The 25,262-nt window shown below is 45.4% G+C and overlaps 2 protein-coding genes across 4 annotated transcripts in view; one reads left to right on the forward strand and one right to left on the reverse strand.

The window, feature by feature from the left end:
- NSUN6 (NOP2/Sun RNA methyltransferase 6) overlaps positions 1 to 2,300 on the reverse strand; it is a 42,641-nt gene extending 40,341 nt beyond the window's left edge. Inside the window, exons 1-4 of one of the 3 annotated variants that reach the window (XM_089693730.1) lie at positions 2,167 to 2,300; positions 1,356 to 1,504; positions 465 to 577; positions 137 to 257 (exon numbers count right to left, since the gene is read on the reverse strand). In XM_089693730.1, the coding sequence (XP_089549856.1) occupies positions 137 to 211 (75 nt within the window). In that variant the 5' untranslated portion in view covers positions 212 to 257; positions 465 to 577; positions 1,356 to 1,504; positions 2,167 to 2,300. The other 2 variants (XM_089693728.1, XM_089693729.1) reach the window with 2 other exon arrangements.
- A 2,787-nt stretch (positions 2,301 to 5,087) lies between these two features.
- ARL5B (ARF like GTPase 5B) overlaps positions 5,088 to 25,262 on the forward strand; it is a 44,217-nt gene continuing 24,042 nt past the window's right edge. Inside the window, exons 1-2 of the mRNA XM_089693731.1 lie at positions 5,088 to 5,370; positions 23,938 to 23,998. Of these exons, the coding sequence (XP_089549857.1) occupies positions 5,325 to 5,370; positions 23,938 to 23,998 (107 nt within the window). The 5' untranslated portion in view covers positions 5,088 to 5,324. The remainder of the gene's footprint in view (positions 5,371 to 23,937; positions 23,999 to 25,262) is intronic.

Raw genomic sequence — 25,262 nt, forward strand, 5'->3', positions numbered from 1 at the left:
ATTCCTGCGCTGCTTTATGTTTTATATTTTATTTAACTGATATCACAGTTTATAGCGGCTGCTTGTTCCTGCACATTGCTGTCTTAGCGCGGATCTAATCATTGGTTATCACTTTAATACATAACAGATCATTCACCTCCTTATTGTGATAAACATTGTGCAGATGATCATGTACTTCTCTTTTAAGAAGAATCTTCGGGAAAACTGACATTTCATGCGTGATGTATTGTCACATTTCGTACTGCAGCTCAACTAATCTAAAATAAAAACGAGAACAAACAGTGAAAGCATTTTTTTTTTTATAAATGTGAGTTTATACATATATATATATATTGTATGTAGAAACACTCACACACACACACACACTGACAGCTGAAATATCAAATCACAGAGGAGTGTGTGTATTTTCAAGAGACTAGGCGGAATTAAACCTGAAGGCAAATATTTATTATATTGCAGCTTACCAATTCTTATATGTGATGGCTGCATTAGTTTCCTTTTTTCAGGCTTTCATTCCTTTATTTTCACCCGGTGATCTGACCAGTAAGTCTGTTATTTTTCAACCGAATAAGTTGTCCTGCAAATGTAGCAGTTAGACAGTTGAGACAAACCATTTACCACTGATAGGGATGCTTACAAAGATCAGCTGTTCTTTATGTAAACCTTTTATCCCAAAAGGGACAAAACTGCTGCTTTAACTGCTTAAAATGTGTTATCTGGAGTTTGGCTCCAATTTGTTAGTGTTTTTAAATCTGCTAGTATATCTAACACTAGCCTCCCCCCCAGACTGACAATGCTGCTGTCAAAAGGTTTCTCTGTTGCTCCTTCATCCAGAATGAGGGCACATTCATACAGGAGGCATTTTACTGGCCATATCAGTGGGTGAAAGCAGACGGTAAAAAGTCTTTAAAAAGAAAACTAATGCAGCCACCACATCGAACAATTGAAAAGCGGCAATATATTTAATTTTTTTGTTTTAATATAGCTTGAAGCAATTAAATAATTTGTTTTAGGCTCCCCAAACAAAAAAAATAAAAACCACAGTGGTGATTAAATACCACCAAAAGAAAGTTCTGTCTAAAAAAAGATAAAATTTTTGTTTTGGTACAGTGTTGCATGACCGCGCAATTGTCATTCAAAGTGCGACAGTGCTGAAAATTGTCCTGGGAAGGAAGGGGGTAAAAGTGTCCAGTAGGCAAGTGGTTAAGGACAAAGGAATCTAGGAGCCAGAAAGTCATGATCCTTCATGGACAAATAGTTAGTGTTACTAAACCCCAGACCCTGCATTCACTCTATCTGGTCTCCCACACTACATGGAAATTCAATTATTTTAGTAAATATAAACTGCTAAATACCTTTTCTCATCAGCAGTTAGAGCAGTCTTGTGACTTCTATCAGTGTCCAACTGGTTAAAGCTTGTAGGCGTTTTCTTTCTGCTCTAAGAGGATGTGAAACATCTGACCCTCTGTCTTGACTGGCCCTGTGCTGATCACATGCACCCTCCCTAGGGGGAAAAAACAAACAAACTCTATAGCAATACACACCAAACTGAGCATGCACATGTGACCACAGGTTCAGTCTGTATCAGGTGGTCATTTCAACAAGAGGAAGGTTAGAGAAGAAAGCATCAAACATCCTTTTTACACAATGCAGAGGATTAACCCCTTAGGTTCCACAGTGAGTATAACAAGCATGCTTTACTGCATATACAGACTGATTTTACTGTTGTGGGTTTAGTAACACTTTAATGGCAGCCCTGCATAGCTGCTACAGAAGAGCACATTGTGCCTGTGGGTCGGGTATGCACGTTCCTGACCAGCAAACGTGAATCTTGCCTGCTTTTCAGCGCGGTGGATTCTGATACAAGAGATGGTCAATATTTACATTTTAAATGGTGCTCTCCAAGAATGAATAAAAAAAATCCAATAGGAATAAAAACTATTCATTAGCATGTAATAAGAGCGGAATAATGGGACAGGACTTATTCTAAACATGCTGTGTATGGAAATCAGGAACATTCCCAGCAACCAAAGCAGACACTGTCCCCGGAAATGAGGGGTAATAACCATCCACCACCAGAAGTCAGACATACACCTCCATGACATCTCTGGAAAAAAATCTATGGACAGCAATGAACGATCCACCGCTAATACCAGCAAATCCTACCTCGTTCTAGCACATGTATCCGGTCTCTGTCCACACCAATAAAGATTTATTCAATAAAAAAAAGTGTCTGCAGCAATGTGTATACAGATCTAGAGGTGGCCATTTTGTTGTAGACCAACTTCCAGCTGCTACTGCCGAGTCCCGGATCCGGGACATGGAGACATACTAGAGATAAATTACTGACTCTAGCAACTTGCAGACGAGACCTTTTCTGCCAATTTTTTTTTACATGTAACGATCAGTATTTCTTACTAATAAATTCCTTAGTAGCCCCAAGCATTAGATAGATATGATATTTTTTTTTTTAAAGCAGAGGTCCTAGCTAATAAATTGGTGGGTGCTGCAATTTTTTATGTCACAAATGTAATTTTTTGGGAAAAAATACACTTTTTGAATTTTAATGCAAAAACACACATTACTTGACCCATTTTTTGTAAGATATAAAAGATTATGTTACGCAGAGTAAATGGATACCAAACATGTCATGCTTTAAAATTACGCCCGCCCATGCAATGTCAATCAGCGACGTAAATTGTACAATCCATAGGTGACACTTTAAAAGCCTTTGCAGGTTACCACTTTAGATTTCCACTGGAGGTCTGGTGTTGAAATTACTGCCCACAATCTGGCTTTCGCAGTGATACCTCACATGTGTGGGACGATTGCTGTCTGCGTGCGTGTGGGACCAATGCATACGTTTGCCATTGCGTGCCAACTTGGGGGGAGGGGGTGCCTAAAATGTTTTCTTAATTGTTTCTAATATTATTTTGACACTGTCGCTTTACATTTTTTAGCACTTTTATTGCTGTCACATACACGCAAATGTAATTGTAAATGCACATGTCAGAGGACACCTACGCACAAAACGTTGATTGCAGTACACGTGTTACATATCACCACGCACACCAAAGTGAGATTAATAATTATAGACCCATTATTCATGGTCAAAGCAGAGCTCCACCCAAAAGGGGAAGCTCCTACGGTTAAAGCAGAGCTCCACCCAAAAGGGGAAGCTCCTACGGTTAAAGCAGAGCTCCACCCAAAAGGGGAAGCTCCTGTTTAAGGTCTCGTCTCCTGCTCCCCGTTAACATAGTTGCCAATTGTTACAGATTGCCCGGGACGGTCTTGGATGTTAAAATCTGTCACGGCTGGTCTTCATCCCAAAAATAGGAAATATTCCCGGATTGTACAGTGCCTCCCGTCTCGGGTGGACGGCGCCACAAATCTTGTTCATTCTGAACTGAGAGACATGCAGACAGATCACTACTCCTCCCCTCTTCCTCCTCCCCCAAGCGCTCTGATTGAGGACTCCCTGTGAGGCTTGACAGCGGGAGGGGGTGTGGCCAGCCTCACAGATAATCGCTCCCGGGCCACTCCTTTTACCTAAGGCAGCATGAGCAATGAAGGTAAGTGCTGTGGTGGTGGGACATATGTAGTGTATGTAGCATGTGTGTATGTAGCATGTGTGAATGTAGTAAGTGTGTATGCAGGGTTGACAACCCTGTAATCCATCTGTCCTTAGCTCAGGCATTGGTGGAGCTGAGAACCCTCCCTCCCCACCTGAAGACTCCCGGAATGTGTGACATCATTTGCTTAGGCATGTAAATCAGGAAGTACATGAAGGAATGCAAAAAAAGAGGTTAAAACAAGTAAATATAATTTACTTTTCTATCTATTTACTATTTTATCAGTGATCACATTAATAGGTGTAAGCAAGATGTCACTTTCATTGCTTACTATGTGTGAAATCTGTGAATGATCACAGAGGTCACATGGTACAAAGCTATTCACAACAGCCTTGTATCATGTGACAAGGTGCGACCAATCACAGCTGCCAGTATTTCTCAATGGCTGCAAGAATGCAGCCAGAAAGAAGGAGAAATCATTGCTTTTCCAGCCTTTATGGGTGTAAACAAAAGAAAAACAAAATTTTCATCACCCCCCACAAGTAGTACAGTGTCACTATGGAGACACTGTACTGCTAGGGTGACAGTATATAAAAAAAAACAAACAAATAATAATATTAAAAAAAATAAAATAAAAATGGCAAAAATTATAATTTTGGGTTATAAACTAATTTGGGGTTTTTTTTTTTTTACTAAAAAGATAACTGAATAAAATTTTGCCAAAATGTATGACGAAAGATTATTTATTTGCAAAATTTTATAAGAAAAACACTTTTCAAAATTTTTGGACATTTTTGTTTATATAGCCAAAAAAAATAAAAATTCCAGTGCTGAATAAATACCACCAAAATAAAGTTTTATCTGTCTCTAAAAAATTCATATGGGTATAGTGTTGCATGACCGTGCAATTGTCAAAGTGTGATAGCACTGAAGGCTGAAAATTGGCCTGGACAGGAAAGGGGTGAAAGTGTCCGGACTTGAAGTGGTTAAACTATTGTGCTAATATTGTGTGACATAAAAAATTGGAACTACCACTATTTTCTTCTCTGGGGTGTCTGCTTTCAGAAAATGTATGTTTTGGGTGTTTTACACAATCTTCAGGCCTAAAAAAGATTTTTTTTAAAACACAAACGTGGCTCTGGCAGCGAAAGGGTTACAGATCCTTGAAGGTTTTATTTGTACATGGCTGCAGATAGTTGTCCTTTATGTACAGGTCCATTCATGCCAAGTCTCAACTCCTCCCCTATATAGGTCATGCAGCTACAGTAACATCCAATCAGCGAGCTACTGCAGAGAAACCAATAAGAAATCCCTTCACAATACTACAATTAGGGTTAGCCAAGCAGAAAACACCATTTAGCAGCCTTGCGCAGAACAGCCAATGGGTAATGGGATTACATCTGCCTAGCAAGCTGCAGCCAAACGGCGGTCCAATTATATCGTTTCAGAGTAGCTGTGTGTGGAAAGTCAGGCCATGATTGGTTAAGGTGGTGGCTGCTAGAGTCAATGTGCCGCGAGGAGAAGGAAGTGCCGTGACGTCTTGGTCTTGTCACACGCACGTCAGACGCCGGCTGAGGGAAAGCAGTGGTTGGGAGCGCGCACGCAGCTGTGAGGGGGTAACAGTGGTGTTGAGAGTCGGCAGCTAGGAGTGAGAACCGTGTGGTCCCTGGAGGGTGAGAGGGGCGGATGGAGGCCTGACACTGCACGGAGCCCGGCCTCGTCATGTCTGTGTGAGAGCCGCTGTCCGCCGCCATGGGACTCATCTTCGCCAAGCTGTGGAACTTCTTCTGTAACCAAGGTGAGGGGCCGTCCGGGTACCGCCATCCATACCACCCCTCCTCCATCCATACCACCCCTCCTCCATCCATACCACTGAGAGTACCGCCATCCATACCACCCCTCCTCCATCCATACCACTGAGAGTACCGCCATCCATACCACCCCTCCTCCATCTATACCACTGAGAGTACCGCCATCCATACCACCCCTCCTCCACCCATGCCACTGAGAGTACCGCCATCCATACCACCATCCATGCCACCCCTCCTCCATCCGTACCAGTGAGAGTACCGCCATCCATGCCACCCCTCCTCCATCCGTACCAGTGAGAGTACCGCCATCCATGCCACCCCTCCTCCATCCGTACCAGTGAGAGTACCGCCGTCCATGCCACCCCTCCTCCATCCGTACCAGTGAGAGTACCGCCGTCCATGCCACCCCTCCTCCATCCGTACCAGTGAGAGTACCGCCGTCCATGCCACCCCTCCTCCATCCGTACCAGTGAGAGTACCGCCGTCCATGCCACCCCTCCTCCGTCCGTACCAGTGAGAGTACCGCCGTCCATGCCACCCCTCCTCCGTCCGTACCAGTGAGAGTACCGCCGTCCATGCCACCCCTCCTCCGTCCGTACCAGTGAGAGTACCGCCGTCCATGCCACCCCTCCTCCGTCCGTACCAGTGAGAGTACCGCCGTCCATGCCACCCCTCCTCCGTCCGTACCAGTGAGAGTACCGCCGTCCATGCCACCCCTCCTCCGTCCGTACCACTGAGAGTACCGCCGTCCATGCCACCCCTCCTCCATCCGTACCAGTGAGAGTACCGCCGTCCATGCCACCCCTCCTCCATCCGTACCAGTGAGAGTACCGCCGTCCATGCCACCCCTCCTCCATCCGTACCACTGAGAGTACCGCCGTCCATGCCACCCCCTCCATCTGTACCAGTGAGAGTACCGCCGTCCATGCCACCCCCTCCATCCGTACCACTGAGTACCAACATTCCCCCCTCCATCTATACCACTGAGAGTACCAACATCCATACCAACCCTCCTACTCCATTCTTATCACTGAGAGTGCCAACATCCACTCCACCTCTCCCCCCATCCCCCAACATCCATACCACTGAGAGTAAAAGTAAAGGTAGGTAGTGAGCGCACAGAGGGACAAAAGCAGCTTGCACAAAAGTACAACCCTCTGTATCCTCAAAAGTATAAACGTAAAGTGCAGCGCTCATAGAAATATAAATATTAATAAATCACAGTAGGATATAATAATAAAACGAGGGACAATGGTGAAAGTACGCAAAGAAAACTAATTATAAGTGAAGCACTCTAAAAGTAGCGCTAGGGTGAATCCTAATGAATGTTAAAAAGTGTTGCACTGAATAACAGTGAAAAGTGGTCAAACACAGTGATAGTGACAATGGTGAAATGTCCAATATAAATAAAATAAAGCAAAAAATATTGATAAATAGTCCACAATGTATCCGTGGTGAAAGGTGACTCCATGATAAATATCATCTCTTGAGTGCACTCACCAGAAGCGCATATGAAATGCTCATTATAATTAAAAAAGCTCCTCCACAGGTTCGGCTCGTCCACCGTGATGCTCATAGTATGGGAATAATACCACTGGCCTCACACACAGGTAAGGGATGACTCCAGCAGAACTTTCCACCGAACAGCAATCAAGCACAGCCCCACCTTCACTAGACAATTGTCCCTTCATACTCAGAACGACCTGTGGGGAAGACACCCATTGCAGACAAGTAAATCAAAAGGGCACTGTTTGCTGGCAAGTCCTTGAAAGATGCCGCAAGAAAGGTATAAAGCTGACTGAAGGTTGGCTTATAAAGAAGATATTTGTGAGGGTTTTCCCTTTGTTGGCTTCTCAGCAGGGTCAGGGGTGTTATTTCCATAAACTCTTAAGTTCCCCTTAAGGGTCCCCTCCCCACTGGGTATATATAATCAGGCCTTTTTGGTAAATGTTCCCCTAATGATCTCTACCTTCATTCAATGTCGGGAGGCCAGTGTGACATATATGATAGTCTGCATATTAATGAGGGATTGCTGAGTATATGAGCCTCTGGACTGCCTATGGACCACGGATGTCACATATATGATAGTCTGCATATTAATAAGGGATTGCTGGGTATATGAGCCTCTGGACTGCCTATGGACCACGGACGTCACATATGATAGTCTGCATATTAATGAGGGATTGCTGGGTATATGAGCCTCTGGACTGCCTATGGCCCACGGATGTTAGATGGTGTTGATGTCTGTGGTCCATAGGCAGATTCAAACCAGCAACCCTAGTACTGCCAAGCGGAAGTGCTAACCACTTAGCCACTGTGCTGTTTTTGAGGCCTTTTTTTTTTTCTTTTTGTGCTACTTTTCCCCTTGTGGACCTTCCCAGCACCCCCCCCCTCCCCCCCCCAACGAGGGGATTGCCAAGCTTCATTCCAGGGTGCCAGCTCACAAATACCCCCCCCCCGGTCCCGTATACGCAGGTTATTAGTTACTGCCCCTTTCATTGTTGACTTCTACGGATAACGCTCTTTTGGAGTCAGATGTTACACAACTTGAAAATGAGGCTGCTATTCACTCATTCCTAGGCCAGAAAACTGGAGCGGACAGTCTGCCAGGGGAATGGTACAAGTCTTAAGTCCCTTACATAGTGCCTAAATTGCTTGAGGTCTGTCCTACTTGCTTTGGGAGGGCGGCTCTCCTCTCTTCTATGTATCAAGGCCTTATAGTTCTGATCTCAAAGCCAGAGAAGGACCCCTTTAAATGCTCCTCTTACAGACCTATTTCACTAAATTATCATTTGAAAATTCTCTCAAAGATCCTTTCCACCAAATTAATGGAAGTTTTGCCATCTTCAGTCAATATAGATCAAACTGGCTTTATGCCAGGGCACTCTACGGATGTAACCCTCCACCAAGTCCTCTCCCACTTACAACTGCCCTCACTGGACTCTAGCAAGAGACTCTTGGTTTCACTCGATATAGGAAAGGCCTTTGACTCAGTGGTTAGGGTCTATATGCTAGAAGTATTAGAGATTTTTGGTATTGGTCCGAATTTTTTCAAGTGGTTAACCACTTTATATAGTCACCCCATGGCTCAAATTGAGATTAGTGGAGAACTCCCACCCTCTTTTTTTTTTTTTTTTTTTTCCCATGGAGAGGGGACTCGTCGGGGGTTTCCCCTTTCCTTGGCTCTGATGTTGGATCCCATAGCAGTTGTCCTTGAACATGCCTTTCAGGTGCAGGGTATACGTATTGGATCCATTGAAAAACTGGCATTGTACGTCGAAGATCTTATACTTTTTCCTCGATACCCTGGTCTGTTGCTTTGGATGGTTCTTGAGTTATCTGAATTTGCTCGGTTTTCTGGGCTTCAAGTCAACTGGCAGGCACCTGAGGCTGAGGACCTTTCTTTATCCTTGAAGTAGACTGACAAACTTAAATACTTGGGTATCCTCCTCTCCCCACACATTCAAGATTTCTGTAGCTTAAACCTACATCCACTCGTAGCTAATATTAAATTGCGTTTAAAAGCCTGGGGTAATCTCCCTTTGTCTGATAGGTAGGATACAATTTAATTAAGTTGAAAATTCTGCCATTGGTGCCCTGTGTTACGTCGTTCTCCTATCTGGATACTGCACATTTTTTTTTTACACGCCTCCACTCGTGCATATCTGGTTTCCTATGGGGCTCTGGCCAGCCTCGATTTAGGTTGTCGCAGCTGCAGAGTCCATGGACTCAGGGTGAGTTGGCTTGCCTGGACATCCACAATCATTTAATTGCAGCCATGGTAACACATGCACACAATTGGATGATATGAACTCTGTTGTAGTGCTGGAGGCTGCCCATCTGGGATACTGGGAAGCACTTCGCAACATATTACATAGGGGAACCATGACCGCTTTCAGCCTTACGCAGTCAATGAAGGTGGTGGTCCGGGCTTGGCAAACGGTGATACCCAAGTGGTCGATTTGGCTCTACATCCTGCTCTCCTTGCATGCCCTTATGGCTCAATCCAGCTGTCCCCAAATTTCAAACTATTTCTGACCCATCTCTGTGGACTTCAGAAGGAGTACGATATCTATTTCAGCTCAGTGAGCATGGTGTTCTTAAAACATTTTATTCTTTGAAGTGGGGGTGCTCAACATGTGGCCCTCGGTGACTTCTATTATACCTTGAGGGTGGGACGCAGTATCTGAAAGTGCACCAGAATTCGTGCATTCAAGAATTTTGATGTGCTGTCAGTGCATCACACCCTCAAGGTATAATAGAAGTATATGCAGCTAACCTGCACTGTGCAACAATGTGAAAGCAACCTTAGGGGGGCTCACGACAATAATGGCTCATTCACATTTTTGGTTTGGGGAACAGTAAAACCCCAAAGGTGGGACGTGTTTTTACCACACCTTTTAGACATGGGAGCCGACCGTGGGCAAAGCTACCTCAGTCCGGCACGGGAAGCTGGTTGGGAAGACATGGGAGCTGACCTCGAGCAAAGCTACCTCGGGCCGGTGTGGGAAGCTGGCCGGGAAGACATGGGAGCCGACTGCGAGCAAAGCTACCTCGAGGCCGGCGTGGGAAGCCAAGTGACCGCGGGCCGGGCGTAGGTAGTGATGCCGACTCTGCCGAGGGTGCCGGCGGTGATGCCGACTGTGCCGGCAACTTTGCTGACATCCTTGCCAAACATGCTGAGTTTTCCTGCAACCTTGCCAATTTTTTAGTCGGTGATAAGTTTTCCGAGAATGCTAGTGATGATGCCGACTTTGCCGAGCGTGTTAGTGGTGATGCCAAGTTTGCCGGCGAGCTTGCCGTCTTGACCACTGTCTTTATCGTCTTTACTGACGACCTTGCTGAGTATTCCAGCAACTTTGTCGGCAGTGATGGCGAATTTGCCAGCAACTTTGCCGGCGGCATTGCCTGTGGTGATGCCGAACCTCCAGCTGACTTTGCCAGCTGTGTTGCCATCGTTGCCAACTTTTCCCGTGGTTGTGCCCACAGTAGTGATGCCACCATTGGTGGTGATGATGACACTTTTATCAGTGATACTACCAGTGCTGGCAGTGATGACACTGTATTACTCCGGTGGGGGGGAGATCAGTGATTCTTATGATATACGATGTGATAGCTGTGGGTCAGTCACAGCACAATAGTAAGCAAGCTGTCATGAATGGAAGCCATTTGTGACAGTCTTGCTTACATATAATCATGTGACCGGTATGATTGGTCATAGCGATCACGATACCTTGGCCACTCACAACGGCTGGGTACTGAGCTCCATTACTCGCTGTGTCCACAGTGCACACATGTAGTATGACATATCGGTTCGTCTCTTAGCCTGTTGTTGCTGCCCACTTGTGGTAAATTTACTGTGGGTGGGAATTCATCACGGTGGAGAGGTGGGAGAATGGCGTCATTTCTACCTCTGCAAATCAGCTGACGCCTTCTATTCATTAATGAAGCATTAATACAAGACTTCTGAATGGCAGTGAAGCACTCAGTCAGACTCTTTAATTCCTGCAGCAGACAGGCTGGTGCCTCTACTGCTGCTGGAACACAGCACTGCTTACTGACTGTAGTGAATGCAGCTACAGTATATTACAGCACACCCAGCAGCTGCATTATTTAGTAATGAAAACCGTTGAGCTGGCTTGGTTCATTTTGCATTGAAACCTAGTTATCTACTGTAAAGTGTAATTAAACCCTTCATTCAAGGAAGTGACATAAAGCCGCATACAGTTGTACTCCACTGTAATTGATGTTCGTCTTTTTTAAGCCTGTCATATCTGCAATTTTAATTTTTATTTTTTTTTCCCCTCTACCCCGTTTCCATTTTTAGGGTGGCTCTGTCTATTCCTTGCAGCATTCCCTAGAGCCACTGTTACAAATATGCTCCTGGCAAAGTTAACACACACGGCTTGTAACCCCTTAAATGGCTTCCTCCCCAGTTCCTCCTCCTGTGATTGATTGCTAGCTGTGTGTTGGGAAACCAGCTGATGTGCTGGTCACGTGTGTGTTTTGTTAATGGTGCCAAAGTTGATGAGACATGTAGTCCTGCTGAGTCATGTGACTTTGATGTTTACAGTGCACCCCGACCAGAAGTTCGGGAAAGCAGCACTGGGGTATAAGGAGCTAGCAGCTTTTTAAGGAATTAGTGAATGGGGACATAGTTTTTAGAAAACATTGTGCTGTAGAACTGCTGGATAGACATGAATACAATATTAAAAAATAGAGTTTATACTAATTAGTGTAACTATTTTTGTTGTGTTGTAATTTTAACAGGATTTTTAGTCCTTTTTTTAGTTTTTGTCTTGTGTTTCATAAAAGAAAACTGACAGATGCCTGTTTACCTGGCCTCTAAGACGATCTGAATTCTCTTGGAATTGTCAAATATAAGTCTAGCATGGTGGATAATTGAATCTGATACCATGCTTCATGCTAAAATTGTTCCAGTTCTCGCAGAGATGTGGACGCAGAAAACTAACTTGAACCTTGTTCTCCAAAGTCGATCATAGTAGTTCTATGATATTGAGATCAGATGGCTGGGGCTCCCAGGGAAGGTACGAGACTTCGTCTGCATGCTCGTCAAACCACAATTTTACAACACTAGCTGTGCGAATCAGAGAATATCGTCTTGGTAAATGGCAATGCCTTCAGGGAACAATGTATGGGGTGCATATGGTCGCCCAAAGTTTGTACATATTCGTTGGCAGTGACACTTCAAGGTGATGATGGAGCCTACAGAATAACAAGATATGGCTGCCCAAACCATGATTGCGCCGCCACCATGCTTTACCGTTGGCACAAGACAGTCCTGGTTGTAAGTTTGGGATGGTGTTTGCCACATGTAATCCTGTCTGGTGGTTGGGAACAGTGTGAAGTTCGATTCACTGGACCATATTAGTCTTCCAGTGATCAATAGTCCATGATTGATGGGTGTTGCACCACTCTCTCCTCTTCTGAGCATTCATATCAGTCACTAGTGGTTTGGCAATTGCAGCTCACCCGTGAATGTTTTGCTTAATCTCTTCCAGTCCAGTCCATGCCGATAAACGGCCTGACCGGAGCGTTGATGATGTGGCGGGTGTTTAGAGACGTCCCCCCGCATCCATTGCCTGAAGTGTGGCAGGTCCCGATTCATGTGATCACTGATTGGCCAGTAGGACCGTTCTCTTTTGCTCCCCATGGCTCAGTATCTAGCTTGCTCGGTGCATCCACGCGAAAGCTAACAAACTCGTTGACTATACACACACTAATTGCAGTTCAACCCCGTCAACGTCACACAAATGTGCGGCCTCACAGAACTGGGCTTTTTTTCCTTGGGCACACATATTTGCGTACCTGTCTTTGTGCTAGGAGTGCGCTGCATAGCGTGCTCCCAGCCAAAAGACTAGGGTGTCACTGAGAGCTTCAGGTCCCGTTCTAATGATCAGGACCCTGGACTCCCAACTCCAGGCCACATGATCGCTGTGATAGCCTCTGATTGGCTGTCACGGTGATCAGTCACTTTGAAGCCCACCCATCCTTGTGTTTTTTTTTTTTTCTCTGAATGGAGGAGAGAGATACATTGTAGATCTCTTGCAGAGAGGAAAAAATACCTAGATCAAGGTTTGATCTAGTTCAGTGCCAGCTTTAGTGTTTGGGTCAAGGTCAGGATCAAAGGTAAAGGTGTTTTTTTTTTTTTTTTTTTTTTTTTTTTTTTTATAAATGGTGGCAGTGTGTTTTAGGCCAAAAAAAACAAAGCAAAAATGTGCACTGTTGTTTTCTGGGCTGGTACAAATAACATACACATATATGGTATCACTGCTATCGTCGAGCTGGAAAATTTATTTTGGGTTGTTCTTTGGTGGTAGGTTATGGTCTTTAACAAACTCATGCAGACTCCACCTCCGCAACATCGCCAAAAATCCGCACGTTCCTAACCCCAGAAACCACTAAACAGCTCATCCACTCCATCAAATCACGACTCGACTACTGCAACTCCCTCCTCACTGGCCTGCCTCGCCGCTGGCTATCCCCGCTTCAGTCCATCCTGAAAACGGCTGCCAGACTCATTCACCTTTCCAACTGCTCCATCTCCGCCACCCCCCTCTGCCAATCCCTCCACTGGCTTCCGATTGCGCAACGGATCAAATTCAAAATCCTAACACTGACGTACAAAGCCGTCCACCATACTGCCCTGAACTACATCACTGACCTAATATCCAAGTACCACCCAACACGCACACTCCGCTCCTCACAAGACCTCCTTCTCTCTAGTTCCCTGGTCTCCTCCTCCCATGCCCACCTCCAGGACCTCTCCAGGGTGTCACCCATCCTCTGGAACTCCCTGCCCCAACCCATCAGATTATCACCTACTCTCCTCTCCTTTAGGCGCACCCTGAAAACCCATCTCTTCAGGGAAGCCTACCCCACCCCCTGCTAACCTGCCGACCTCCTCCACTCTTCCTACCACTCCATCCCCCACAGCTATCTCCTCCTGTACCACTATCCCCTCCCTCCTAGATTGTAAGCTCGAAAGAGCAGGGCCCTCGATCCCCTCATGTTTTGCATTGTATTGGTATTGTTCTGTCACATGTTCTGTCCCCCTTTGTAATGTACAGCACTGAGCGAACCATTGGCGCTTTATAAATACTGTATAATAATAATAGTAAGAAGAAACACACGGCTACATTTTAAAAACAAATGTGGTGGGTTTTTTTTGTTTGTTTTGGGTTTTTTTTTTCCCCATTTTAACTATTTTGGGCCAGTTTTCCTTTTGATAATAAAGTAAAAAATCAGGAGATATCCATTACCATTTACCACCAAATGAAACCCCAATTTGTCCTGTAAAACACAAGGTATAATTCACCTGGATGTACAAAGTAGTTGTGGTGATTATGTACTTTTTTTCGAACACACGTCAAAGTTGTAAACTTTTAATTTGGCTCTAAGATTTGTTTTACCCTTAGGCGTGAAGAGGTTAAAAGACCACAGATATGGGAAATGCCATTTATTGCCATTTTAACCTGTGTGTGTTACCTTGTATGTCTGTACCAAGGCCAAACATTCTAGGGTATGTTAACTTTTGATCAAGGCCCTTTGGCTGAGTTCTGTTCATCATGATGAACAACTATGTGATAAAAAAAATGGCTTCATATGATCACTATCCTTAAATAAGACATTTTTTTGGCATGATTAGTCATATTTTCAATTCCAGTGCCAAGATTTCACCATTTCTGCAAGGGTATGCAAACTTTGAGCACCGCTGTATGTGAATGAGTTATGGCAATGATCCCTTCTCTGTTTAGTATCACTTTAAGGCTGTGGCTGTTCACAGTGGTCCTATGATTGGAAGCCAGTCCCACCAACTCGTGATTATAACTAGAGATCTGGAATTTTGGTTGGCAGCTCAGTCACTGTGCTGGGAGCAGGCAGTGAGTGTGCTTTCAGCACAGAAACCTCAGCTGTCATGGACGCATGTTTGTCGTGTGGGCAATAGGGCCCACCCACTTGCTGCTGCACATACAGTATGCGTTTTGTGGTTTGCAAGAGGTTAAAGTATTGAACCCAAAAGCAACATTTATTATATTGCAGCTTACCAATTAGATGTGATGGCTGCATTCATTTTCTTTTAGGCTTTCTTGCCTTTATTTTCCTCTGGCCAGTAAATCTGTTTTTCAAAAGAACAAGCTCTTGCAGATTCTATCGGTTACAGGCAGGGCTCGACAAATCCCAGGTACCAGGTAGTCATGGCGACTAGAAATTGTGTCTTGGCACCTGGGGTTTGTCAGCCGTCTGCTGGCAGGCACTGGGATGCTGCTCTTATGGAAATCCCTGTGGCTTAATCGCCTAGCTGTTCTCCCTCTCCAGCCAATCACAGTTCAGGGATAACAGAGAAGCAGTCCCTGACCGGCGGCGTGTGACGTTTTGCGGCCCCGCCTTCTCTCTGGCAGGCGGTGATGGCAGCTCCAGGGATTTGTTCCAGGGCACTGGCGGCTCTCAGCAGTGATAAAGCTGCTCCCGGTGGTCCTGGCCTCCATAGTGGACAGAAGTGAGCGGAGGAATGCAGTGCCAGCCAGGGTAATTGTCACTCTGCTGGGGGAGGGGAGACCATTGTCTGAGCAAGTGTTTGGCAGGGGGTTTGAGTGGTCATATATGGGGCCCCTGTATTATACCTATGGGGGGGGCCACACTGTTCCACTTGTGTCTGGGAGGGGGCCACATTAAGCATGTGTTTTGCTGCTCATATTGTTTGATATGGCGGGGGTGGTTGCTGTGCTGTGTGATATGGGGGGGCACTGTATTGTATCATGAGGGGGGCTGTGCTTTGATATGTGGGCTGTACTGCAGGGCTTGACAAATCCCAGATCGCCATGGCGACTAGACATTGTGCCCTGACGCTTGGGCTTTTGTCAGCCACCTGTGGCGTGCACCGCGATACCACTTTACTGATCCAGGGATTTGAAATCTCTGACTTAATCCCATCTGTATCTCTCACTGTACATATGAAGAATTCTAGATGGTCAGCACCATTATGTGGACAGCGCTGCCCAATCAGAATCTGTCTAGCTTGTCCTGTCAGTGCTGGGAGGAGAGGAAGCCACAGAGATTTCAAATCCCCGAACTGGTGAAGCTGTGTCCCGGTGTCTCTTTCCTTTCCTTTCTTTTCGTTTGCTTTTTCAAAAAACTGGCTCCTAACTTTTTTTGCTGGTTTTTAGATCCAAAGTGAGTTTGGCAAGCCCCAGTTACAGGGATGAGACAAACCATTTTAAAGCAGTATTAAACCCCCAACCAAAAATGTAATACATTGCAGCATAACAATAATTAGATGTGGTGGCTGTTACTTTTTTTTTTTTTCTCTTTTACCCTTCTGTTTTCACCTGGTGATCTGGCCAGTAACCCACCTCCTGCTTCAGAGTGCCCCCAGCAATTTCAGTGGACTTTGGAGCGGGAATCTATCAACCATCTATCAAGTGTGTGTGAGATAATTTTCATTTCCATCGAACAATGGGGCATCCTCATGTTCCTAGTACATTACCCAGTCCATATCAATATAAATATCCTGCATGATTTTTTCCCCATTGAGATCTTTTGTGTTTTCAAAGTGTTCCTTTAATTGTGTGTGTAATTGTGCTTAAATAAGAAAACAAAATACTTAGGCAATATTTACCCTCCATTTACCTCTTTTTCATATTTGGTGCAGTTTGATATAACTTTCTACAAACTGCTTCAAAATATAGCAAGCAGTTTTTTTATGCATTGTGTGAAAGAGACATTAGCATAGCTTTTAGTGCATTGCAAATTCCGTGTGTGTGTCGTGGAGGTTTTCTGGTAAATTGGTTCAGAGACCTAATGTTCAGGATTATTCTAGTAGGACATGTAAGTGCATAGGATTTACCTCTACCACGCAGTCGTTCTCATCTGATCATGAAGGCAACTTTTCACATTTTAACCCAATGCTTACTACTTATTTTCCTTCATACACTAATGAAGGAAAGTGTTCTGTCCCCACATGAAGGCGAATGAAGGTATAACTGATAATGGCTGTGTAACTTCCTACCTTCGTATCCAAGCAGTGGAGCAGACCGGACCGGCAGATGTTCAGGTTAGATGGATCCAAACGTATACACGGGAATGAAATCAGCGTGGGTTTATTTGGTCCAAAATACAGCGACAAACAGTGATACAATACTGTAAGGTAGTAGAGGTATTGATGCTGTCCTGTGATATCTTTCCTGAGGCTAACTGCTGGTCAAAAACTGATGCCTTCACAAGCCCAGGGTATTGAATGTCCTGTCACACAGCTATATAGCAGATAAAATGGCTGCAGGAAGTGACCAGGACCAAGGCTTGCCTAAAACCACACCCAGCAGAGGAAAAACTTACTAGCTATAACAGAGGCATGCAGCATGCAAATTCTGGCCAGCAGATGGCAGCAACAGATCAAGACATAGAAACAAACATGGTGAAATAAGAATTGGTGATACAATGCACAGTTAAATAACAAATATGAGGGGAACAGCACACTCCCCGTCTGAAATTCCATAAGGGATTTCACTATGACGAATGTCCATAAAATATAAAACAACCTGTAACAAAGAACATGTTAGAATGCAATAAACATAACAATATAGTAGATTCCGAGTTGGAATAGAGAAGAACCACAAAGTTCAAGTTCAGTAGAGTTCACCCAGCAGGAATGTTCTCGATGGGTAGTATCAAAATGAGTTCGTTAATTGGCCTTGCAAACATTTTAAGCTCACCCTTTCTGAAGATCTTCAACTCCACTTTACGGACCTTGCCATCCTTGCTAGGAAGAACCTTTGTAATTAGTCCCATAGGCCAGTCAGTCCGTACGGTTTGTTGCTCCTTCATCAACACGAGGTCACCTTCTTTTAGGTTTGGTTTGTGGTGTTGCCACTTTCTTCTTCCTTGAAGAATATTGAGATACTCCTTTCGCCACCTGTTCCAGAAGTAATCAGCTAGGTATTGTACACGTTTCCAGTGTTTTTGGTAGATATTCGCATGAGTAAATTCTCCACTAGGCATTAGTGTAATCTCAGCTTTTTGGGTAAGTAGAATAGCTGGAGTCAGTACAGCTGGTGTTTCAGGATCCATAGATACTGGCACGAGGGGTCTAGAATTGATGATAGCTGAAACTTCAGCGAGAAGGGTGACTAGAGTCTCATGTGTGAGTCTTGAAGAGTTTACATCCATCAACATAGAATTCAAGATGTTGCGTGAGATTCCGATCATTCTCTCCCAGGAGCCCCCCATGTGGGAACTATGAGGAGGATTGAAAATCCAGGTGCAACCCTTTTCCGCCAAGTGATCTTGAATGGATTTGGTGTCTATGTTCAGTTCTCTACAGGCTCCAATGAAGTTGCTTCCACGGTCAGACCTCAACTGTTTCACTGGTCCTCTGATTGCGAAGAACCGTCTTAAGGCATTAATAAGGCTGGATGTGTCCATGGATTCTATGACCTCTAAGTGAACGGCTCGCACACTCATGCAAGTAAATAGTACAGCCCAACGCTTACTGTTTGCGTGACCGCCACGGGTCCTGCGTGCGGACACCATCCATGGCCCGAAGACGTCTAGGCCAACGTAGGTGAAAGGCGGCTCTGTACATAGTCTGTCCGCAGGCAAATCAGCCATTTGTTGGTGTAGTTGTTTTCCTCTAGCTTTGCGACAGTGAACACAGTCATGCAATACTTGGGCCACACGTCTTTTCATACCTATAATCCAAAGGCCAGCAGACCGTAACTTGCCCTCAGTGATTTGCCTGCCCTGGTGTTCAGTCTTTTTGTGGTAGTGTCGGATCAGCAAGACGGTGATATGGTGTTTGCTGGGAATGATGAGAGGATTTTGTTCTGCAACTCTTAGGTGGGCTTGATTCAAACGACCACCAACTCTGAGCAAGCCAAAACTGTCAATAACTGGATTTAAGTTGGCAAGAGGGCTTTTTATTGGAATCTGCTGCTTGTTATATAAGCACTTCCATTCTACATTGAATTCCTCTTGTTGGACGTGACGCATTATGAGGGACTCACTATGAGAGATGTTCTCCGCAGAGAAGGGTTTATGGCAGACGTGCCAACCGTGACAATCCTGATCTTTGTGAGTATTGTGATAACATTTCGCAATGTGCACTAACCTTGCGATAGTCCTGACGAGTCTCATCCAACTGGAGAAACGTTCAAAGCGCTGGCAACCGAGGCTGGAGGTTTGCTTTGTTCCAGTGACCAATACACTGACTTCAGCGCGTATTTCTGGATCATTATCCGGATCCTGGATGCTGAAAACTTCCTGTACACATTCGTCCGCCTGTCTTAGCAGAAACTCCGGACCTGTAAGCCAAGTAGAGTTAGTAAAGGAACCTACTGACATAGGTCTAGTGGCATGATATACTCCGAATGAAGGCAAGTACCAGCACTCGTCGTTCTTCCTTAAGGATGGAGCTGGTTCTGCATGGTTGTTACGGAATATTTTATCCATAAAGGCAACGATGTGTTCTCTCATTTCAGGCTTGCTGTTCATGGTACGCTGAAGAGAGTTAAATCTAGACAGAGCTTGTTCCCGGTTGTTCGGGAGTCTTACCCTGGTAGCTCGGAAGGGTAATGGAGAAACCCAGTGATTGGTTTCGTCTTTAAAGAACTCACTGTCCATTATCTTGACAAATTCTCTGTCCTCTACTGACAAGGCTACCTTATCATCATCCTTGGTTGTATGAAAGACTGATCTCCCCAAGTTGTCGGCAAAGAGGGGAGTAATGACGTCAGGTAGTTGTACGAGGCCTGGAGACTTCTCTTTCACCTCATAGTGATGAGGACACGGCTTAATGCAAGTTGTGCGTCCATCTGCACGCACGTACGTTTTGAAGGAGTCGATTTTTGGTTGATCTAAGCATACATTTCCTATGATTACCCATCCCAAGTCCAGTCTCTGGGCATATGGCGCATAGTCAGGACCATTACACTGTTGACGCACCTTGTGTACCCTTAGATTGTCTCTGCCGAGCAGGAGTAGAATCTCGGCGTTGATGTCCATAGGTGGGATAACGTTGGCTAGGTGCCTTAGGTGAGGTTGGTGAAATGCAGCTTCTGGGGTAGGAATCTCATCCCTATGGTTGGGTATTTGATCACATTCAATCAGCGTCGGTAAGGGTATTTCCGTATCCCCACTGACAGGAGAAGCGATGAATCCTTGTGCTCTTCTGCCGCTAGTCTCTATGCGGCCCGAGCAGGTGTTTAAGGTATAGGGTTCGGATGGTCCCTTTATTCCAAAGGCTTCAAAGAATTTAGGACCTGCTAGGGACCGGTTACTTTGGTCATCAATGATGGCATACATTTTTACTGCCTTTTCTGGTAGTCCCTCTGGGTAGACCTTGATCAGGCATATTCGGGCACAACATTTCTCGCACTGGCCCTCCCCACATACATCCAAGCATGAGCAGGAAACAGCAGTCGCTGCATTAGCGTAATTTTTGGGCTCCCCGCCATGACTTGGAGCAGGACTGGTGGTGATGGCAGTGGGTGAATCTCTGGAGAGTGGGATTGGGTGCATAGCTGAGGGATGTCTTTCGCTATGACACTCCTCACACTTGATGACAGATTTACAGTCCTTAGCCATGTGCTCCAATGAAGCGCAGCATCTGAAACATACCCCAAGCTCGGTGAGGATTTTCTTGCGCTCCTGTATGGTTTTGGATCTAAACCCTCTACATTTGTTCAGAGAGTGTGGTTTTTTATGAATGGGACATTCACGATTGAAAGTCTTATCTCCTGATGAGGTAGTGTACTGTTTACCCGTGGGTACTGCAGGAGATGGTAGGTTAGTCTTTCTAACACTCACGCTGCTCTTGAAGTCTCTGTGTTTATGCGTGATGCTTTCATACCTTGATGATGATGTTGCTGAAGCTGTAGTGTTGAGCTCCAGGAAGTCGAGGCTGGGATCATTCCTCATCTGGGACTGTTCATCGATAAACCTACAGAAGTGAATAAATGGGGGAAAGGTGATGTCATGCTCTCTTTTGTACCTTGAGACTGATGCCGCCCACTTTTCTTGCAGACTGTATGGTAGCTTCACGACAATTGGGTTCACTCCATGAGCTGTATCCAGGTAGCACAGCCCGGACAGACGAGGGTCACCCTTGGCAAGCTCCAGTTCCATGAGCAGATCACTTAAATCTTGAAGCTTCTGGACATCCTTGAGATTGATCCTTGGAACGTTCTGCAGTCTCTTGAATAGGGCCTTCTCTATTGCTTCTGCACTGCCGAAGGTACGTTCAAGTCTCTGCCAGGCGGCAGCGAGACCTGCTTCTGCTTGTCCCATGTAGACAGTTCTGAGGCTCTTGACGCGATTTGTGGAGCCTGGGCCCAGCCATTTGATCAAGAGGTCAAACTCCTGCTCTGCGGTTAGGTTGAGGTTAGCGATGGCGGCCTTGAAGGTTGCCTTCCAAGCTCTGTAGCTCTCTGCACGGTCATCAAATTTTGAGAGACTGGTGTTGATTAGCTCTCTGCTCACCATAAACCTGGCAAACTCAGACATATCTGATTTCTCACTGCTTGTTGCCATGACAACTTGTGATGCCCCTGGGGCGTATGGGCTGCCTGGCGTGAAAGGGTGAGATGCTTCCGGGTAGAATGATGTAGCTGCAGGGTTAAGCTTTCGTTTAGCCTCTGTATATTGTGATGACTGCTGCTTGAGCTGTGGAGGTAGGCCAGAAAACGCCTGATAGCGATCTTTCTGTAACAACCGTCTTTGAGAGGGCACATCCGGGTAACGGTTATTAGGTTGCTCGGGTGCTGTGGGTGGCACTGGTACCGCAGGTAGAGCTGACTTGGAGGTTTCAGTGTTGTCGGCTTGGACGGTACTACAAACTGGGGGTGGCGCAGATAACTGATTCAGTACATAGTCACTGGTGCGATCAACTGGATCATCTATCTCCTGTGGTAGCGAGCAGACTGGATCAAGACCTTGGCTCAATGCTTGCTCGAGTAATCTTACTTTAGCTAATGCAATTTCCTCCTGCATCTCTGATTCGAAAATCTTTATTCGAGCCTCTGCTTCCGCTTCTGCCCTCTTGGCCTCTGCTTCTGCCTGTGCCCTCTTGGCCTCTGCCTCTGCTTCTGCCCTCTTGACCTCTGCCTCTGCTTCTGCCCTCTTGGCCTCTGCCTCTGCTTCTGCCCTCTTGGCCTCTGCCTCTGCTTCTGCCCTCTTGGCCTCTGCCTCTGCTTCTGCCCTCTTGGCCTCTGCCTCTGCTCTTGCAAGAGCTTCCTTTTCTGTGAAGGAGCGTCTCGCTTTGGATTGCTCTGCGTTTATGCGGGCCTCTAGTAATCTGTCGCTCAAGGCTGAGCTTCTTGAGCACGATGATTTGTATGACCGAGAGGAATGTTTAGATGAATTTGATCTGTGTGATCTAGTTTCTTGCAAATGAGAGATACGGAGTTCCGCTTTACCTTTAACATCCAGCACCATGACGTCTCTTTGTCTGGCTATTGATTCTGCCTTGCTCAGTTCTGATAGGGCTTCATCGATATTGGAGTCTTTTAGAAAGGTTATATACCTTGTGGACAGTCTCTTGTATCTTTCTTGAGCTGTGTCCAGCCGCCCGATGGCAACTTGTAAGCTTGTGGCATCACCTGAGGAGGATTTAAGTCCGGACATGAGGGAGGAAACTCGTTCCCATTGCTCCTCCAGGTTATCACATAGCTCATCTTTCGTGGTGTGATAATTTTCAGTGACCTTTACCGTCGGTTTGAGAGAGCGTCTTGGTCGCACGACTTGTTCTGCTGGAAGTGTGGATTCTGTTCCCTGCCCTTCATGATGATCAGTATCAGGTTGCATTTGCTTTATTTCATCACTGGGGAACTGTGCAAAGTCCTTTTCGGCCATTTTGACTTAAGGTGCGCTGTCTCTTTAAGAAAATGAACTTTTGAATTGGGGGCTGAAAATCGCAGTACAGCTCCGATAGGGCACCTTGACAATATTTCTAAGATATTTAGAATGAATTGCGGGGTTTTGCGGCGGCCACGGCAGTGTAAGGAACGTGCATAAACAGTACTTCTATTATGCGAGCAAAAGTTAATATAGGACTTTAGGAATGGCTTGGAGGACTTCCAGGCGAGAGTATAGATACTGCGTATGTGCAGTGCTTCCGCATAGGCTTGTGGAACATGCACTGTAGCCGGGCAGATTTGCTGCAAGTGGGCCTGTTGCTAGGGAGATTCCTGAGTGTGGTACTGGACTCTGAGGGAATCTGTAGCGGGGTATGGACTTTAAGGCAGTTTTTGACTGTTCTGTCCCCACATGAAGGCGAATGAAGGTATAACTGATAATGGCTGTGTAACTTCCTACCTTCGTATCCAAGCAGTGGAGCAGACCGGACCGGCAGATGTTCAGGTTAGATGGATCCAAACGTATACACGGGAATGAAATCAGCGTGGGTTTATTTGGTCCAAAATACAGCGACAAACAGTGATACAATACTGTAAGGTAGTAGAGGTATTGATGCTGTCCTGTGATATCTTTCCTGAGGCTAACTGCTGGTCAAAAACTGATGCCTTCACAAGCCCAGGGTATTGAATGTCCTGTCACACAGCTATATAGCAGATAAAATGGCTGCAGGAAGTGACCAGGACCAAGGCTTGCCTAAAACCACACCCAGCAGAGGAAAAACTTACTAGCTATAACAGAGGCATGCAGCATGCAAATTCTGGCCAGCAGATGGCAGCAACAGATCAAGACATAGAAACAAACATGGTGAAATAAGAATTGGTGATACAATGCACAGTTAAATAACAAATATGAGGGGAACAGCACAGAAAGTGTTTTTTGTTTTATAGCCTCTCTTTGGGTTTATTCAGTTGGTCAGATAATTTTCCAATAAATCTTTAGGAATTAATCCACATTTATGTGATTTGGCTACCGGTCTCCTGTGACTGTTTATTGTACACCACCGCCTGGACATGCTTCCTTTTACAGTGATATAAAGCATTTGGTAGATCGATTCGGTAGACTAATGGTTCTCGCTTTTGTGCTAAAAGAAATTAACATTTTTGTTTTTTTATTTTCTTCTACAGAGCACAAGGTAATCATTGTTGGACTTGATAATGCAGGAAAGACAACTATTCTTTACCAGTTGTAAGTATTTCGTGCCACCTCCTCAAATTTCCACTACCATAGTCAGTTATAGTAGATACGTGACCTGCTGTCTCTGTATCACTGTTTAAATCCTATGTGTTAGAAAAATATCGGCTAATTTACATATCTGTTCCAGGGGTGTTTATTCCTATCGCCTGATGCTCGGGACATGCAGTTCTGGGAGCTGGGCTAGAAGTTTTGTTCTCCATTTAGCCCTGCTGATGGCTACTCCGGCGCTAGCAGAAACTGAAGACAGAGAAGCCTGGCTTCTAGTTCAGCAGCACCAAACCCTCACTGCTCGGCCCATGACAGCAGAGGAGAGGGCAGGGGACTGATATTTTCCTTCATTGCAGTTGCAGTTATGAACGAGGACACAAAAGAGACTTCTATTTCCTAACAAACATCCCTTTTTATCTTCTCTAATGTATCATATTACAGCCTGCCGTAGTCCCGTACTCTATTGCAGCTAGCAATCTTCTGCAATTAAAAGCCAGAACTGTGAGCTTTGCTTCTCTCTCCGAAGGACATGCACACATACTTTCCTGACTTCTTCCTATTAGCTGTCAGTCCCAGGACACTGAGCCACCTCCATTCTGTGCAGCATACTGCTCAGAGTTCCAGGAATGGGTGTGCTGCTGTACCCCACCTGTAATGGACATCTGGAATCTTCCTTACCAAATGCACTGGGATATGTAATAATCAGTATGTGCAGTACACTCACATCGGTCACACACTGCATCATCCCCCACCCCACTTATCTCCAATGTCACCCCCCACTTTTCTAAAATGTAACCTTCTCCACTAATCGCCCAATGCCCCCACTTATCCAAAATGTCCTCCCTCTCCCCTTCACTTATCCCCAATGTCCCCCTCTCCCCTCCACTTCTCCCCAGTGTCCTCCCTCCTCTCCCACTTCTCCCCAATGCCCCACCTTCCCTAGTAATCCCAAATGTCCCTTCTGCCCCCTCCCCCACCTATCCCAAATGTCCCTTCTCCCCCATTTCTCTCCAATTTTCCTCCCCTCACTAAACCCCAATGCCCCCTCTTCTCCCAATTGTCCCCCTCTTCTCCCACTTATCCCCAATGTTCCTCCTCTCTCTCCCCTAATCCTAAATGTCCCCCCTCTCTCCCACATTAGAAATGAGCACATTGCCCCCTCCCCCCATTTAACACTTTTTTTTTTTTTTTTTTTTTTTTTTTTTTTTTTTAGAAAAAAAGGAAGCAATGAGTGTACATCACCATTGGTTTCCCCTGCACCATTTTT

The sequence above is a fragment of the Staurois parvus genome, unplaced genomic scaffold (assembly GCF_062004578.1).
Source record: "Staurois parvus isolate SC_StPar_1 unplaced genomic scaffold, SC_StPar_1.0 ptg000636l, whole genome shotgun sequence".
NCBI classification, from domain to species: Eukaryota; Metazoa; Chordata; class Amphibia; order Anura; family Ranidae; genus Staurois; species Staurois parvus.